At 40.1% G+C, this 17,944-nt stretch overlaps 1 protein-coding gene across 1 annotated transcript in view; it reads right to left on the minus strand.

Annotated features, from left to right (window-relative positions):
• LOC109402159 (CD151 antigen) overlaps window positions 1-12,089 on the minus strand; it is a 42,913-nt gene extending 30,824 nt beyond the window's left edge. The window contains exon 1 of the mRNA XM_019674788.3: window positions 11,850-12,089. Within this exon, the coding sequence (XP_019530333.2) occupies window positions 11,850-11,912 (63 nt within the window). The 5' untranslated portion in view covers window positions 11,913-12,089. The remainder of the gene's footprint in view (window positions 1-11,849) is intronic.
• Between the last annotated feature and the right edge of the window lie 5,855 nt (window positions 12,090-17,944).

A 17,944-nucleotide genomic window follows, 5' to 3' on the forward strand; every position in this document is an offset into this window, starting at 1 on the left:
TAATTTACAGCAGCAACAGCAACAGTTGCAACAACAGCGGCAAGCCCCCGTCGTGGAGGACCGTCGCACGGACTTCTTTCGAATTCCAGACCCAATAAGAATGATCCCATCATTCGACGGGAATAAAAGACAGCTCAGTCATTGGCTTGATACAGCAAGACGAGCTTTGAATTTATGCCGACCACACGTCGCACCGGATTTATTTGCCGTGTACGAACAAGCGGTGATCAACAAAATCGAGGGCAAAGCCCGCGATATGATATGTGTAAAAGGAAACCCCACTACCTTCGACGAAGTAGCGGAAATCCTACAAAGTGTCTACGGTGATCGCAATAATATTGCTACATACCAGACACAATTATGGTCACTTAAAATGACCGAATCATTACATATTTACTATAAGAAAACAAAGGAAATAATGGTTAATATGAAGTCTTTGGCAAAGCAGAATCCAACTTATGCAAACCATTGGGACGCTATTAATCATTTCCTTGAACAAGAATGTTTAGCAGCATTTATTAACGGCCTTAGTAAACCCTACTTTGGGTATGCTCAAACAGCACAACCCAGTGATTTGGAAAATGCATACGCATTCCTGTGTCGGTTCCAAAACGCTGAGAAGACGAAGTCCCACACACAAGCTGCATTCGACCAACAGCCCCATGGTAGCAAAAATTTCAAATCTTCCAATAAACCATTTAGCAAGCAATCGGACACCCCATCTACACGACACAAACCGCTATCCGACAGACAGAAAATGACACCCATGGAAGTAGACCCGTCGTTACGTTCCAGAGTTTACAATCATGACGCTGAACAGAAAAACGACGACGATACACATGACACACATAGCGAAGACGATAGTGAAGACGAAGTCAGTGAACAAAGTGTAAATTTTCAGATAGGCCTCGATCCGAGATCGTCGACTTAAATGCAATCAACGGACTTCCCTACGTAATAATAAACATTTGTGGTAAGGACGCAAAAATACTTGTGGATAGTGGATCAAACAAAAATTTCATTTCGCCCAGCCTGATTCCAAAATCAAAACAGCTAAAATGCAAAACCCTCAAAATTTCTAATAGCTCAGGACGGCATGCGGCCGATCAAAAATTCATCACGACAATTTTTGGCCTCAAGCAAAAAGTTACCTTCTACCTTTTAAATTTCCACAATTTTTTTGACGGAATCCTTGGATACGAAACCCTCTCCGACATCGAAGCACTGATCGACGTGAACAACCACAAAATAATCCTTCCCCACAAAACAATCCCGATGCAAATTAGGAAATTAGGCCCTTCGCAGATTACGCTGACAGAGAACTCTACGCGAATGATCAAACTACCCGTTTTACAGAATAATGGCAACGTTTACCTCCCTAACGACATACAAATTGCCAACGCTGTAATCCCTTCTGGGTTGTACCAAGCAGAAAATGGTTTTGTAAACGCTCCAATAAGAAACTTTGGCAAATCTGTCACCTTCCATTGGACAAAGCCAGCAAAAACTATTCAAGTAGCAGAAGTTAACAATATGAATTCACATCATTCTTATCAAGCGTCCCACATACCCCCTTCTGAATTGGAAACAATGATTAGAACCAAACATCTCAACAACGAAGAAAAATCTGCATTACTGAAAATCCTTTCTAAAAATTCCAAAATTTTTCATAATGATTCAGAAAAGTTGTCTTGCACTTCTGCAATTCAACATCGAATAAAAACTACGGATGATATTCCAGTTCATACCAAAACGTACCGATACCCTCATGTCCATAAAGCTGAAGTGGAGAAGCAAATCAACGAAATGTTGGAGGACGGTATTATTCAAAATTCTATTTCCCCCTGGACATCTCCAATCTGGATTGTTCCAAAAAAACTGGATGCAAGCGGAAAAAAGAAATGGCGTGTCGTCATAGACTACCGCAAATTAAATGAAAAGACTGTCGATGATAAATTCCTCATCCCGCGAATTGAAGAAATCCTTGACAGGCTCGGCCGTAGTACCTATTTTACTACACTGGATCTTAAATCTGGATTCCACCAGATTGAGGTACATCCAAAAGACAGGCCGAAAACTGCTTTCAGTACAGAGAAAGGGCACTTCGAATTCATTCGCATGCCCTTTGGATTAAAAAACGCGCCAGCAACTTTTCAGCGCGTAATGAACCACATTCTCGGAAATCTCATTGGAAATTGTTGCCTAGTTTACCTAGACGACATTATTATTTTTGGTAGCTCGTTACAGCACCACATCGATAACCTTAACAAAGTGCTTCAACGGCTTGCTCAAGCCAACCTTAAAATTCAATTTGACAAATGTGAATTTCTTCAGAAACAATGTGAATTTTTGGGGCACATAGTAACCCAAGATGGCATTAAACCCAATCCAAATAAAATTGAAAAAATCCTTAATTGGCCAATCCCAAAAACAACTACTCAAATCAAAGGCTTCCTAGGACTTCTTGGATACTACAGAAAATTTATTCGAGATTTTGCAAAATTAACGAAACCTTTAACCAGGTGCTTGAAAAAAGATACAAAAATTGTCCACAACGAAGAATTTATTAGTTGTTTTAATGATTGCAAACAGTTACTAACGAGCGACCCTATTCTAAAATACCCCGACTTCAATGGAAAATTCATTCTTGAAACTGACGCAAGCGACTTTGCTTTAGGAGCCGTTTTGTCTCAGAAATTCGAAGATGGCAAAGAGCATCCTGTTGCATATGCCTCTAGAACGCTGAATCAAGCATAATGCAACTATTCTGCCACGGAAAAAGAATTGTTGGCCATTGTATGGGCAACGAAACATTTTAGACCATATATTTACGGAACCTCTTTCGAAATTCGAACCGACCACAAACCACTCGTGTGGCTCCGGCAGAAAAATGATCTGAACAGGAGACTTTTACACTGGAAACTAGCTCTCGAAGAGCTCGAATTTGAAATCAAGTATAAGAAAGGTACTCTAAACGCTAATGCAGATGCACTGTCTCGTATTAACCCTGAGGATAAAACAGAAGTAAACGCCAACTCTACCTCCAGCGATGACATGACACAACACTCCGCGGACACTGACGATAACGACTTCATCCCGTCAACGGAAAGACCCCTTAACGGATTTGGAAATCAGATTGTACTTTTAGAGACAGATGAAGATAGTCGTGAATCCTTGACCCCATTTAAAAACTTCCACAGAATAACTATAAAGAAGGTACATTTTGGTCCAGCAGCCCTGATCAATATTCTTAAGGAATACGCTTCGACGAAATGCGCTACCGGTCTTTATTGTAGCGAAAGTATCCTTAATAGGCTGCAAACTATTTATAAAACTTACTTTTCAAGAGCAAAATCAATAAAAATTTTCTGGACACAAAGATTGTTAGAAGACGTAACAGATGAGCTTGAACAGGACCTGATCATCGAACGGCAACACAACGCGAACCACAGAGGTATCATTGAGACAAAGGCACACATCTCAAGAAGGTACTTTTTCCCAGGAATGAAGAGCAAAATTTCAAAGTTTATCAACATCTGCAAACTTTGTCAAAAGGCTAAGTATGAAAGGCGACCATATAAACAAAAATTCCAATTAACAGCAACACCATCCAGGCCGTTGCAAATTGTTCATATGGATATATTCATAATCAGAAATAGAAATTATCTAACACTTTGTGATAAGTTCTCCAGACTAACAATGGCTATCCCAATTAAAACACGGAATACTATACACATTCTAAGAGCACTAACCCACTTCTTCGCTAACGTTGGAAAACCTTCCTTTCTCGTCATGGATCAGGAAGCATCATTTACCTCAACAACAGTTAAAGAATTCCTTGAGGAAAACGATGTAGAGTACCATTATACGAGTGTTGGACAATCCTCTTCGAATGGTACTGTGGAAATCGTCCATAGGACTATTAGAGAATTGCACAACATCTTAAGTATGAAGGATTCAACTAAAGATTTGTCCGAAACGGCAAAAATTAATCTTGCAGTTTCCATATATAATGACTCAATACACTCTCAAACAAAGTTAACTCCAAAAGAGTTATTTTTTGGCTTCAGAAACGAGGACCCTGTCCCCGAAGATCTCGATGAAAGAATAAGACTGAAGGAGGAATTTTACAGGATTTTGTCTCAAAAACAATTAGAGAAAAAACGTTCAGACTTAGAAAAACTGAACATAAACAGAGAAGATCCTGAAAACTTCCTTCCAAATGAAACGGTCTTCGAAAGAAAAAGGAATAACTTGAAGCACCAAGAGAGGTATAGAGAAATACAAGTCAAAGATAATTTAGAGTCAAATATAATCGACGAGAATGGGAGAAAAGTCCACAAAACAAAATTAAAACGTAAACGTAGAACTTAATTTCGACGTAGAACTAATTGCACCTTTTTGTCTTCTTTCCCTTCTTCTCCTGTCATTTCAGCTCGAAGATGACACACAAACACCCGATACTTTTTTGTCTTACAATTATGATGTTTTTCAATCCTATTTACTCTGCTTACTTGGAAATCCTTGAACTTAATGAAAATCCCGGTATAGTTGCGTTCAAGACTAATTCAGTCTTTATAAAAGAAGGATCTCACACACTATTCCATAGATTTAATTTATTTTCCTTTACCGTCGTTCTCAAGCAGTATGAATCCATTATTTTGAACATTGAAGAAAACCCAAAGATAGCAGAACTAGTTAAAATTCTTAAACAAAAGCAGAGTCAGGCTTATTTTATCCTTGAAAATTTAACCGCTAGAAGTAGAAAAACAAAACGATCTCTTAATTTTCTTGGGTTTACCTTAAAAATGATTACAGGGAATCTCGATAATGAAGATTTGTTAAAAATAGAAAACCAACTTGAAATTCTTAAAAATTCAAATAACCTTTTAGTAACAGAGAATAATGAACAAATTCAAATTAATAAATTGTTTGAGGAAAGGATTAACAATATTACTAAACAAGCTTATAGACAGTCTAGGGAAATAGATAGCATCATTAAACAGACAAGACTGAGCTTAGACAGACCTGTCGAATGGGAACATCTCCTGCACCTGCACAACATCATCTTCAACATCGACATGATCAACCAGCAGCTGTCTACAATTTTCGAGGCCATTCAGTTGTCCAAGTTGGGTTTAATTTCAAAGGCTTTCTTACAACCATCAGAGCTAGAATTTGCAACGAATCTGTTGGAGTCACAAGGCGTTGTGATTAACAGCTATGACCAAGTTTATGAGTTTTTGGAACCCATAGCATTCCACAATAACTCAGACATAATCCTACTCATAAAAATTCCTAAATTCAGGCAAGGAGAATTTGTGCAACTCCAAATAGAAGCCATTCCACGACAGTTTAAAATCATACCGATAAATGCAACAAAAGCCATTGTTGGTAACAATGAGTCTTACCTAATTTCCCATCCATGCATGAACATCGAGCATAGCATCATCTGCGACGTCCAGAACTTGCATAACACTTCAAATGACGGATGCTTACATGAGTTACTAAGAGGAAATACGGGTAACTGTACCTTCATTAGATCTCCAATGAAACCGGACACAAAGGAAATCGAGAATCTCGGACTGTTAGTTAAAAACTCTGTTGATCCGACTTCGATGCAAAACAGTTGTGGATATGGTCCGAGGAATTTAACAGGAACGTTTCTCATATCATTTAGAGATTGTTCCATCACCCTCAACGGAAAAACCTTTACCAGCAAAACATTCAGAGGAGAATCCAGACCTGTCATCTTACCCCTACATTCAGTTAGCGTAGATGAGTCACAGACAGAACCAGAATCCATTGACTATATGGAACAACTGCACATTAGGAATCGTCATAAGCTGGAGCACTTAGAAACAGCAAACAAAAGGACTAAAGTGCTCAACATAGTAGGAATAGTTCTCATCACATGCTTCGTAGCAGTAATTTTCGCTTTTCTTACGAGAGAAGTTCGTAAACTCAAAATGAAGCTGACAATACGGATCCCTGCAAACAATGCGTTGGAAAGCCCTCAAACAATATTGAACCGAGACGGTTCAAACTAAGGCGGGGGAAGTTATGGACATCCCTAGGCTCTACCCACGATGTTCAGGTATCCGCCTATCGTGGACTAGATGCTGACAAAGCAGTATCACCCTTGGAGACACTGAGCATAACCCCCATACCAGAATACCCTTTGGACTCCGAGCATATTGATGACACGATAAATCGATACCGGCGCACAGTAACACCGACCATCCAACGCAACCCAGAACAACCAGGCCAGTTGCCATCCGGTGAACTTTTGCTGACATCGAGAAAGCATCGAACTCAATCGGAGGACACAGGTGTGCCCTCGGTCTGGTCTGGCTCGATCAGTCAGTTGGAAGTGAACGTCTGAATCGATAGGTCTAATAGAAACGAAGTAATCAGTTGAAAGCCCTTCTGGCCCAGAATAAGTGTTAGGAAGTGTGAAATGTAAAATTATAAATAAGAATATAATAAAAGTGATGGGATTAGTGTTAATTGGTGAAACAAGTAGTTTTTTAAAAACCTTAATGTGAAGTCCCGTCCATTTTTGTATATCGTGAGCAGAGATGTCAGATATACAGATTTTTCTGTATTATACAGATTTTTAGAGGTTGATACAGACAGGATACAGAGTACAGAAAAATACAGATTTCATGATCATGATACAGATTTTTCCTCACACATTCGCGCAAGATGGAAAATAAAGTGATAAACATTATTGAGAGTACAAACCCATTTAATTATTCATATTTTTCACATTTAACCTCAATTTTCAATAATTCTATTAAAGGAAAATGTTTCTTTCGAATTGAATTTAATAAAAAAAAAATATTACGAAACATAAAACGTTCTAGATATGCAATAAGCATACGTTAAGGTCGGGGTTCTTTACGTTTTTATCACGTTGAAACCTTGATCTTGTAAAATATAACTTTTCAACCTTCGCCCAAAATTAAGTATTTCAGCAAGCTTTCAAAGATTATTTTGTTATATGAAGAAATGGAATAAACTATGTCTTTGCTGGTTTTTTATGTGTATTGCTGTTTGTTCGACAATTTGAAAGAGTCGCGAATTTCCAGTGAAATATTAAGTTGTAAGGGAAATTTAAGCTTGAAGTGAAATAAAAGTTGGAAACTTGGCTAAGCATAAGACCTGGTTTTCTTCATGCTTTTCATGCTTATATGTAGAATTAAAATAAAGAGAAAACTTACGAATAATGTTTTCGTTGAAAATTGAAAATAATGACAGTTTTTTTTAAATAATAATACCGAATCTAACCTGAAAAGAAATAGCCAGTACACACCCTTTCAAACAACTGAGTTACTAACTATAAAATTGTGTTAAAGAATAAAAATCGATAGAGCTTTTGGAAACTTCCAAAAATATGATGCATCGAATGTAGCAAAAGGAACACGTCATATGGGATGGAATTTTTTGAACATTCTCAACGTTACCTTGCAGATGAAAAGAAAAGAATTGCGAATGCGAATTGAACTCAGGTCCTTTGGGTGTGAATATCACGCCCTAGCAATTTTGGACATCTTAGCTTGTTCAAGCACAGCGAAGGCGGCATGGGAGGGTTTTTTTTAATTTCGGTAAAAGAGTGGCGCCTAGTATATGGAACACCGGTAATGGGAAGGGTTTTTTTTAAGAAATTCTTGAAGAGATTCCTTGAGAAATTTCTAGAGGGCATTCTTAAGATACTCCTTGATTAATTTCTCCAGCAATTCTTTTGAATAGATTTCTATGGATTCCTTCTTAAACTCCAGCAAGAAAAACTTTACACTTTACTCTTTTTGGAGATTTGTTCAAAAAAATATCGAAAATTTCTTGTCGATGGATAACTCCATTAATATCTCCACGGATTCTTTGAGAAATTTATTCAGAAATATTTCCGAAGAATTTCTAAGGAAATTCCTTAAGAAATATCTGAAGAATTTATTTCTGGGATCTTTGCAAATGTTTGCATTCCACCAAGAATTCCCCGAAATGTTTGTCCAGGTTTCCCCAGGAAGTTCTTAAGAAACTTCTTCTAGGAAGTAAAAAAAGAAATTCGGGTTAAATACTGTTCCTTTCAATTCCACTAAGAATTGGCATCCCTTGACAGATACGTATTTCGACCTCAACGACCTTACAGTTGAGGTCGAAATACGTATCTATCAAAGGATGCAAATTCTTAGTGTAATTAAAAGGAACAGTACTTAACCCGATTTTCTTTTTACTTACCAATAACTTTACTTCCTCCAACTCTTTCTTTCAAAATTTCCTGCTTAGATTTCTTCAGAAATTCGTATGTGATGATATATTTATCTCCAGAGATTTCTTCAAAATTTCAAAATTAAGAAGTTACTTCATGAAGTTTTCCTGAAAATAAAAACCTGAAGTTCTTCAAGTAAATTATTCACAAATCCTAAAGGGATTTGTTTGAAAACTGTTCCCAGGGATCTCCAAGATTTTTTTTTGACAAATTCGTTCAGTGATTCCTGCAGAAACTCCTTCATGTTTTGCCTTTCTCGTACACTAAGTGTACTGGAAAGGCTATATGTTCACTCCAAAAACGACTTTTTGATAGAAAGCTCGGAGGGTCGAATCACAACTCTATCAATGAAAGAATTCTTGAGATATTTCTGCAGTGATTCCTTGAAAATCCGTGAAGGAATTTCTGGAGAAATCTCTTAAAAAATGAAGACATTGCAGACAAAGGTACTTGTGGATTTTTTAAGAAATCCTTCATTGAATTTCTAAAGATTCCCTGGAGGATTTTCTGAACGGATCCTTGGAAGAACTGCTGGAGGTACTTCAAACCCTACATATTTATTTTACTATGCAAAATCATATCTTTCTGCTTTTTACACCATGTAGTGAAAACTTACTGCAAATAGAAATGTTCGTGCAAAATTCGGAACACAAAAATTTACATGTGTAACATACAGATTTTTTACGGGGTATGACTGGATTTACGGAAACTTGGTGTTTTTGGCTTTCAGTCACAGTTTCAAAATACAGACAAATACAGATTTTCTAAAATCCTGATACAGATTTTTGGAAAAATCATCTGGCATCCCTGATCGTGAGGCAAGTACAATGATACACATTATGCCCAGGGAGTCGAGAAAAATTTCTCGACCGGAACGGGAATCGAACCCGCCGTCTCCGGATTGGCGATCCATAGCCTTAACCACTAGTTCTTCAAGTAATTCCTATTTGGTCCAGAAATTCATTATCTATTTGGACTATTTTTTAGAGAAATCCCCAAAAGGTTATTACACCCGTTTTTTTTTTTTTGCAAGAGGGATACCTACCGTGTTAAAAGCTTTTTAATTCAAAATTCGAAAAATCATGCAAAAAATAGAAATAGGAAGAATTTAAATATATTTTAGCTTGGTTTTCTCAAAGAGCATTCATGGAAAAAGTTCTGGTAGAAAAAAATCTGGTGGATAAATTTCTGGATTATCTTCTGGTGGAATTCCCGAACCAATTCCTGAAAGAAATTTTGGACAAACACCCGGAGCAATTGCCGCAGAAACTCCTGGAGGAATTTCCGGAGGATATCCTGGAGGAATTCTCGGGGAAACTCCTGGAGGGATTCAAGGAAAATCAAGCAATTGCCGGGACCAAAAGGATATTCCATCTGAAATTCCCAAAAATTCTTTTCGAGAATTCGCCAGGATTTCTTCTAAAGATTTTTTCAAAAGTTCCTACCAGATTTTTTTTATGTATTTCTTAAAAATCCTCAGTTTTTTTTCAAAAATTTCCAATTCTTCAAAGCATTATTCCTTCTGGGATTCCTAAAGGAATTTCTTCTGAGATTTCTCCAGTAATTCTTTCACGGATTCCTCCAGAAATTTCTGCTGGAATTCCTTCTTCTTCTAGAGGAATTCCCGAAGGAACTACAGAGTGAATTTTAAAGAGATTATTAACGGAATTTCCAAGGAAACTCGTAGAGGAATTCCCGGATAAACTCATAAAAGGATTCCCGTAAGAACTTCTAGAGGAATTCCCGTTGATAGTCCTAGAGAAAATCCTGGGAGAACTCCTAGATGAATGCTCGGTAAAGCATCTGGAAGTATTTCCGGAAGAACTCTTGAAGATACTGGTGAAGGAACTCCCGGATGAAATCCGAAAGGAATTGCTGGAGGAATTCCCGGAGGAAATTTCAGGGTATATCCAGGGCAACTTACAGAAAAACTTCCAGAGCAACTCGCAGAGGAATTGCCTAAAGAACTTCTTGAGGATGTCCCGTCGAAACTCCTAGAGGTTTTCCTGAAGATATTCATTAAGGAATTTCTGGAGATACACCTAGAGGAATTCCCGATAGTACTTCTATAGAAATTCCCAGATAAACTCCTAGAAGAATTCCCGGAAGAACTTCTGGAGGAATCGCTAGAAGAACTCTCAGATAAATTCCCAAAAATCTCCTAAACGCATTTCCGAAGGGAATTTTAGAGTAATTACCGGAGGAACTAATAAGGGAATTTCCGTAGGAAGTCCTAGAGAAATCCCTGGAGGAACTCCTAGAGAAATTTCTATGTGAACTACTAGAGGAATATTCGGGACTCCTGATGAATTTCAAAAGGAGTTCATGGAGGAACTCTCGCAAAAAACTCCTAAAAGAATTTCCGGAAAAAGTCCTAAGGGGACTCCTGGTATCTCCAGAGAAACTTTTTGAAGAATTTCATGAGGATATCGTATAAATATTCCTGGAGCAATTTTTTTGTGGAATTCCAGAAGGAATTCATTATGGATTCCTGAAGGAACTCCAAGATAAACTCCTGGAGGAACTCCTATTTTTTTTAGGAAAGAGACGAACCAGCCAAGGGCTGAAAGTCTCTTTAAAAAGATACAAATGATTGATTGATTGAACTCCTAAAAGCACACCCCAAGTAACTCTGAGAGTTTTTTTTTTCTGAGGAACTATCACAAAAACCAGTGGAACTTCTGTAAGAAAGCACGAGGATCGTCCTAGATGAATTATCGGAGGAAACTCCCGGAATTTCCGAAGGAGAACTTCCCGATAGAGTTCCTAGTGGAATTCTTGACGAAACAGATGGTAGAATTATCAAAAGAGCTGCTGGAGAATCTCTTGTGGAGATGAAGACGAAGAGCGCATATATATATATATATATATATATATATATATATATATATATATATATATATATATATATATATATATTTTTTGAAGTTGTGATTAACCATCAATTGTTTAAAATCAAGTTGCATTTCTCAAAAACTCAAGGTGTTCTGTTTCCGTCGACCAGTTTTGTATGCTTAACTTAACATTAAAAAGAAAAACAAGTATGACTAATTGCCATATAAAATGAAGAGTTTACATAAAACAGTTGATTGAAACGATTGTTTTGAAAATATGCATCAGTTCACTTGCAAATGACTCACTACCAGCCCTGATTCTGGTTCGCGTGGCACTGTCGATCTAAACTAAACCCATTCATCAGCAAACAATACAATCTAGTCCCGGTCACTTCACCTGCCCTTTCGCGTGATCCGGAATTGAGCATCACTTCCATATTCACTGTCGCTCTAGTCAGTGCTTTGTCCACTGCACAGTTCACATTTAAAACCAGAGCGTCGTCGGCACAGACAAACGGTAGCGACGCGGCATTACGAACGTATATGCACCTCCAATATTACACAATAGGAAAATTTTACGCATCACGTTACATAGTGCACGAAAATTTACACCACACACGACGATGATGACCCCTCGTCGTGGAAATGAGCACAGCACAAACAAACCGCGAGAAAGATAAAAAAATCATAAACACAACATCAAAAATGCAAACGAAAACGGGGGCACAATGCTCCAAAATTACCATGAAAATCAAATTGCAACTGCCGAGCACAAACTTGTGGTTGAAGATCTTGCCCAGCTTCATGGTGATGCGATCGAATCGTCGAGTTTCGTTATGACTAGGCAAGTCTGGATGGCGCGCGGGACGGACGACAGACAACACGTGTCGTGCCAAAGCTCACTACTTCCGATCTGCGGTGCACACGATTTCCCCCGTTTTTTGTATGTTATTGATAGGTAGGTATTTCCGTTGGTCACTCTCGACACAAACTTTCAAGTCACTTGATTAGGCATCATTTATTCAATTTCTGTCAGGAAATTATTCGGTTGTCAACGAACCGATAGAAGTTCACCATGCTAATAATTGTTTTCACATCACTTTAAAAATCACATTTCACGCGTGCGTTGGTTCTGAAATACAGAGTTTAAAATTTTCATTTTCAGTGAGTGAAATTCAACGTGAATTTGAAGATTCTCAACTGAGGGATCAAAATAAAATTCATTTTGGTGAATGAATTTTCTCACTTATTCATTCATTTTTCTGTCACTGAAAATTTTCACTGAGAAATGTAACTAGACCGTAACTCCCGATTATTCTAGCAATCACCTCAATACTTGTGTATAGTAGGTAATTAGAATACTAATTAACTGCTCTATTTGTCCATTAAGTCAGATTGTGCGTCTTTTAACAGAAATTGGACATTTTACGACGTGCGAAAAAATATTCGCGACAGAGAATTGAGTGAAAAAAGAGAGGCATTCAGCTGACAATGAATGTGGCCAAACACGAATGAAAAAATGAGAATGTCAATCTTCACTTTTAACCTTCGAATTTTTTACACACTGCTGAAATACCGCGGGTAGTTCTGGAACGCACCAACTCAGAACGGATCGCGACCAATAACCCGCAAAGCCGACGGTGGACTGAATCAACCAAGTAGCGTCGTTGTGCACCTGACTGCCTGACTGCTTGCCCGCCGCCTTCGACAGGTAGATGGTTTCTGAGCGGCGCTCTGACTTTGACTGACTGACTCAATTACAATTAAAATCAAATTGACTGACCACTACAGCAGAGTCCACACTGCACATCAAAGGCTAGAAGCAAGCCGATCGTTGATGGCGCGGTGGCGTTGGCATCCCATCCCATCAGACCGATCCGAGTCCACATTGTTCAGGTGGATTCACTTTGCTCATCAAGCGCGACGACGCTACGCTCGCTGTGTGATCGTTTGTTTTTGTTATGTTGCTCGCTCAGGCCACAGCCAAACTGTCTCACCCTCCGCGTTCGTAGGAGGCTGATAAGAGTGCTTCCCGAGCAGGGAATGGAACAAATTGGTTACTTATTTTGATCTAGAGCACTGGAAGCGGTTATTATATGCATACATCGGCATATGTACTTGGAAAAATTTAGTCGACTTCCATGGGTTCATTTTAAATTTATTTAGTTCAACATCAAATTCATGATAACATTGAATCAACAATTTGCCGCCATAATACAGTCGAGTCTCTTACCAAACGAATTCCTCCACCGTTCTCCTGCACGCCACCAAAGATCATCCTTGGCACGCGTCGCTTGAAAACTCCGAGTGCTTGTAGGTCCTCCTCGAGCATCGTTCATGTCCCGTGCCCGTAGAGAACCACCGGTCTTATTAACGCCTTGTATATAGTACATTTGGTGCGGAAGCGGGGGTGAATCTTTTTTGACCGCAGTTTCTTCTGGAGCCCTACTAGGCACGACTTCCACTGATGATGCGCCTTCGTATTTCACGGCTCACGTTATTGTCAGCCGTTGGCAAGAAACCGAGGTAGATGAATTTTTCTACCATCTCGAAAATATCCCCGTCCACCTGAACGTCGCCGCCAAGGCTTGTCCTGTCACGTTCAGTCCCACCTACCAGCATGTACTTTGTCTTAGCCGCATTCACCACCAGTCCGACCTTTGCTGCTTCACGTTTCAGGAGGGTTCTGCACACCGTCCATCGTTGCTCTTATCAGTCAAGTCAGCTTCCCGGGAAAGCTGTTCTCGTCCATAATTTTCCATAGCTATGTGCGGTCGATACTGCCGTATGCCGCTTTGAAGTCGATGAACAGGTGATGCGTTGGGACCTGGTATTCACGGCATTTCTGGAGGATTTGACGTACGGTGAAGATCTGGTCCGTTGTCGACCGACCGTCGATGAAACCGGCTTGGTAGCTTCCCACGAACTCATTTACTTTAGGTGAAAGACAAAGGAAGATGATCTGGGATAGCCCTTTGTAGGCGGCATTCAAAATGGCAATCGCTCGAAAGTTCTCACACATTAACTTGTCGCCTTTCTTGTGGATGGGACAGATTATCTCTTCCTGCCACTCATCCGGTAGCGGTTCAGTTTTCCAGATCTTGACTACTAACTGGTACAGACAGGTGGCCAACTTTTCCGGGCCCATCCTGATAAGTTCAGCTGCTTTGAATTTTGGGAGGATGTATGGCATCTGCAACTTCCCTTAGCGTGAGAGTTGGTTCATTCCCGTCCTCTGCTGCACCAACATAGTAATTTCCTCCGCTGCCTTGATCTACCGTGCCAACATTCTCTTCGCCATTCAGGTGCTCGTCGAAGCACTGCTTCCACCTTTCGATCACCTCACGTTTGTCCCACAGGGGGCTTCCACCCTTATCCCTGCAGATTTCGGCTTGCGGCACGTAGTCTTGCGGGATGCGTTGAGTTTCTGGTAGAACTTACGTGTTTCTTGTGAACGACACAGCAGTTCCATTTCCTCGCACTCCACTTCTTTTAGGCGGCACTTTTTCTCTCGGAAAAGACGAGTCTGCTGCTTCCGCTGCCTGTACCGCTTCACATTCTGTCGGGTTCCATGCTGTAGCATTACCGCCCGCGCTGCATCCTTCTCCAGAACCGCTCTGCACTCCTCGTCTGACCAATCGTTTCGTCGCTTCCGTTCTACGTACCCGATAGTGCCTAGGCTGCGTTGTTGATGGCTGCTTTGACTGTACTCCAGCAGTCCTCTATAGGGGCTAAATCGAGCACACCCTCGTCCGGCAACGCTGCCTCGAGATTCTTCGACATTCGGTTGCTTCAGTCGCTCTAGATCGTATCGGTGCGACCGCCGGTACTGCACATTGTTAATAACGGAGGCCTCCCATGAGTAATGTGATTAAATTTGAAATGTGTGCTTAAACCGCGTGCAAGAGTGCTCTAATTCAAGACTATTGACTAGCTGGAGGAGTCCTGGAAATAACCTGAATTATAAGATTCAATTTCTGAGGCGGTCTAAGGGAATGCTGACTGACATTTCTAAAGGCATTCCGCTACGGTTCTGGAGGACTTCTTAAGGGATTTCATTTGGAAGAAGGTATTCTGCAAGAAACACGGAAGTTCTATCAGAAGCTCAACTCATCCCGCAACGGCTTCGTGCCGCGAGCCGAAATATGCACGGATAAAGACGGAGGCCTCTTGACGGACGGACGGACGTGAGGTGATCGAAAGGTGGAAGCAGCACTTCGATCAGCACCTGAACGGCGTGGAGAACGTAGGTACGGGAGCCCACGACAACGGAGGAAACGACGACGCCAGTGCAGCGGAGGACGGACATGAACCAACTCCCACGCTGAGGGAAGTTTAGGATGCCATTCACCAGCTCAAAACCAACAAAGCAGCTGGCCACCTGTCTGCATCGGCTGATAGTCAGGATCTGGGAAACCGAACAGCTATCGGAGTAGTGGAAGGAAGGGGTAATCTGCCCCATTCACAAGAAAGGCGATCATTTGGAATGTCAGAACTTCAGGGCGATCACTATTTTGAATGCTGCCTACAAACTACAAAGTGCTATCCCAGATCGTCTTCCGTCGTCTGTCACCTAAAACGAATGAGTTCGTGGGAAGTTATCAAGCCGGTTTCATCGACGGCCGGCCGACAACGGACCAGATGTTTACTGTACAGCAAATCCTCCAGAAATGCAGTGAATATCAGGTTCATCGGCTTCAAAGCGGCATACGACAATATCGACCGCGCAGAGCTATGGAGAATCATGGACGAAAACGGCTTTCCTGGGAAGCAAACTAGACTGATCAAAGCAACGATGGGCGGTGTGCAAAACTGCGTAAGGGTTTCGGCTGAACTATATTACAAGTTTTATTTTTGTGTTAAATGTGTTATTTCAACTTGTAAATATTCCCCTAAAATTAATGCGCATTTATAGGGCTCTGGCAGAATAGAAGTTCGCAATCCTATTTCGATTGCCAACATTCAGGCCATTTCGGGCCGCGATTAAGTACTAGAGATGTAAACCTTTCCCTGGCACAGACTTCAAGTTATAGAACTCTAGTGATGAAACCCGAATCGGGATGCCCCCTTAGGATTATAAATTCCTGGACAAAAACTAAAGCTATGAAAGCAACTAATGCTGCTAACAAAAGGCAAACAGCCAGGAAAAATACGAATACAGGATTTGACTGATGGACCAACAACATTAATGAAACCTCGTCATCCTGTCATCGGAAATTGTTATCCACTAGGGTAACAGGGCAAAATGCATGTTCTGTGTTGTGTGCGTCCAAATGTGATGTCCTAATTTATTACGCATTTGTAAGGTTCTACTACACGTTGGCATATTTAATGTGCATTTGTAGTGGTTCATTATATTTTTCGTAATAACTATCCAGTTCATTCGAATCTCGCCGGGGACTGCGACAAGGTGACTCTCATGCCTCTCATGGAAGTAATGTAACGATAGACGGGGATACTTTCGAAGTGGTGGAGGAATTCGTCTACCACGGATCCTTACTGACAAAACGCTAATAAGACTGGTGGTCCTCTACGGACACGAGACATATGGACCATGCTCGAGGAGGAGCTGCAAGCACTCGGAGTTTTCGAGCGACGTGTGCAAAGGACAACCTTCGGCGGTCTGCAGGAGAACGGTGTGTGGCGGAGAAGGATGAACCAAGAGCTCGCTGCACTTTACGGCGAACCCAGTATTCTGGAGATTGCCAAAGCCGGAACGATATGGTGAGCAGGGCATGTTGCAAGAATGCCGGACAACAACCCTGCAAAGCTGGTGTTTGCAACTGATCCGGTTGGCACAAGAAGGCGTGGAGCGCAGAGAGCACGATGGGCGCACCAAGTGGAGCGTGACTTGGCGAGCATTGGGCGCGACCGAGGATGGAGAGCGGCAGCCACAAACCGAGTATTGTGGCGTACTATTGTTAATGTGATGTTGAACAAATAAATATATGTATGTATGTGCATATGTAATAATGAAGGTGTTTATGTCGTTGTGGAAGAATTTGCATCTGGAACAATAAGCAGAGCGATCTCGAAAAAATGTTGATATCCACTAAATTTATTCATAACAGTTTTGAAATCGTAGCGTGGAAACAATGATAAAAGAAATTAATACCGTCAAGGCGCCATTCACCATGGGGGCTCCATTCACCGTGTGCCTTCGAATATTTTTTCATTATTTCCATATTATGATTGAATGATATGACAATTTCCCTTCAATTTCACCAATACAACAATGTAAAAGATATCTAAGAAAGAATTCTTGGAGTTCCTCATTTGGAACAAATGCTAGATGAAATCCTTAGAAAAAAATCTAAGAAGCTTCGTGAAGAAAATCCGGACGAAAATGGTGTTATCGCTAAGTAAATCTTTAATGGTATCAATAGATGGAAACCTTGGAAGAATGCCTAAAGAATTCATTGAAAAAAATCCAATAAAATTTCTTGGAGGAATTTCGTGAGTATTCTTGAAAGATTTCTTATATTTTTTTATAATTTTCCTTTGGAAATTTCTTTTGGATCTTTTTCAGTAATTGCTTTGGAAATCCGTGCAGCAATTTGTTAGGAAACATTTTTGAAAATTTATTTGGAAACTCCTTCGGCAGTTACTCTGAAAATTTCCTTCGGAAATTGATTTGGAAATTCCTTAAGTAATTTTTTTTCTGAATTCATCCTTCAATATTTTTAAAGAAATTCTATGGCATTTCTTTTAAAAATTGTCTCAGCTATTGTGTGCGCATTTCCTTTGGTAAAAATTATCAAGAATTATTTTGGGAACTCTGCAGCAAGTTTCATTGAAAATTTCTACGGCAGTTCTTTTGAGAAATTTTTAGGCAATT

Source organism: Aedes albopictus, chromosome 3, assembly GCF_035046485.1.
Source record: "Aedes albopictus strain Foshan chromosome 3, AalbF5, whole genome shotgun sequence".
NCBI classification, from domain to species: domain Eukaryota; kingdom Metazoa; phylum Arthropoda; class Insecta; order Diptera; family Culicidae; genus Aedes; species Aedes albopictus.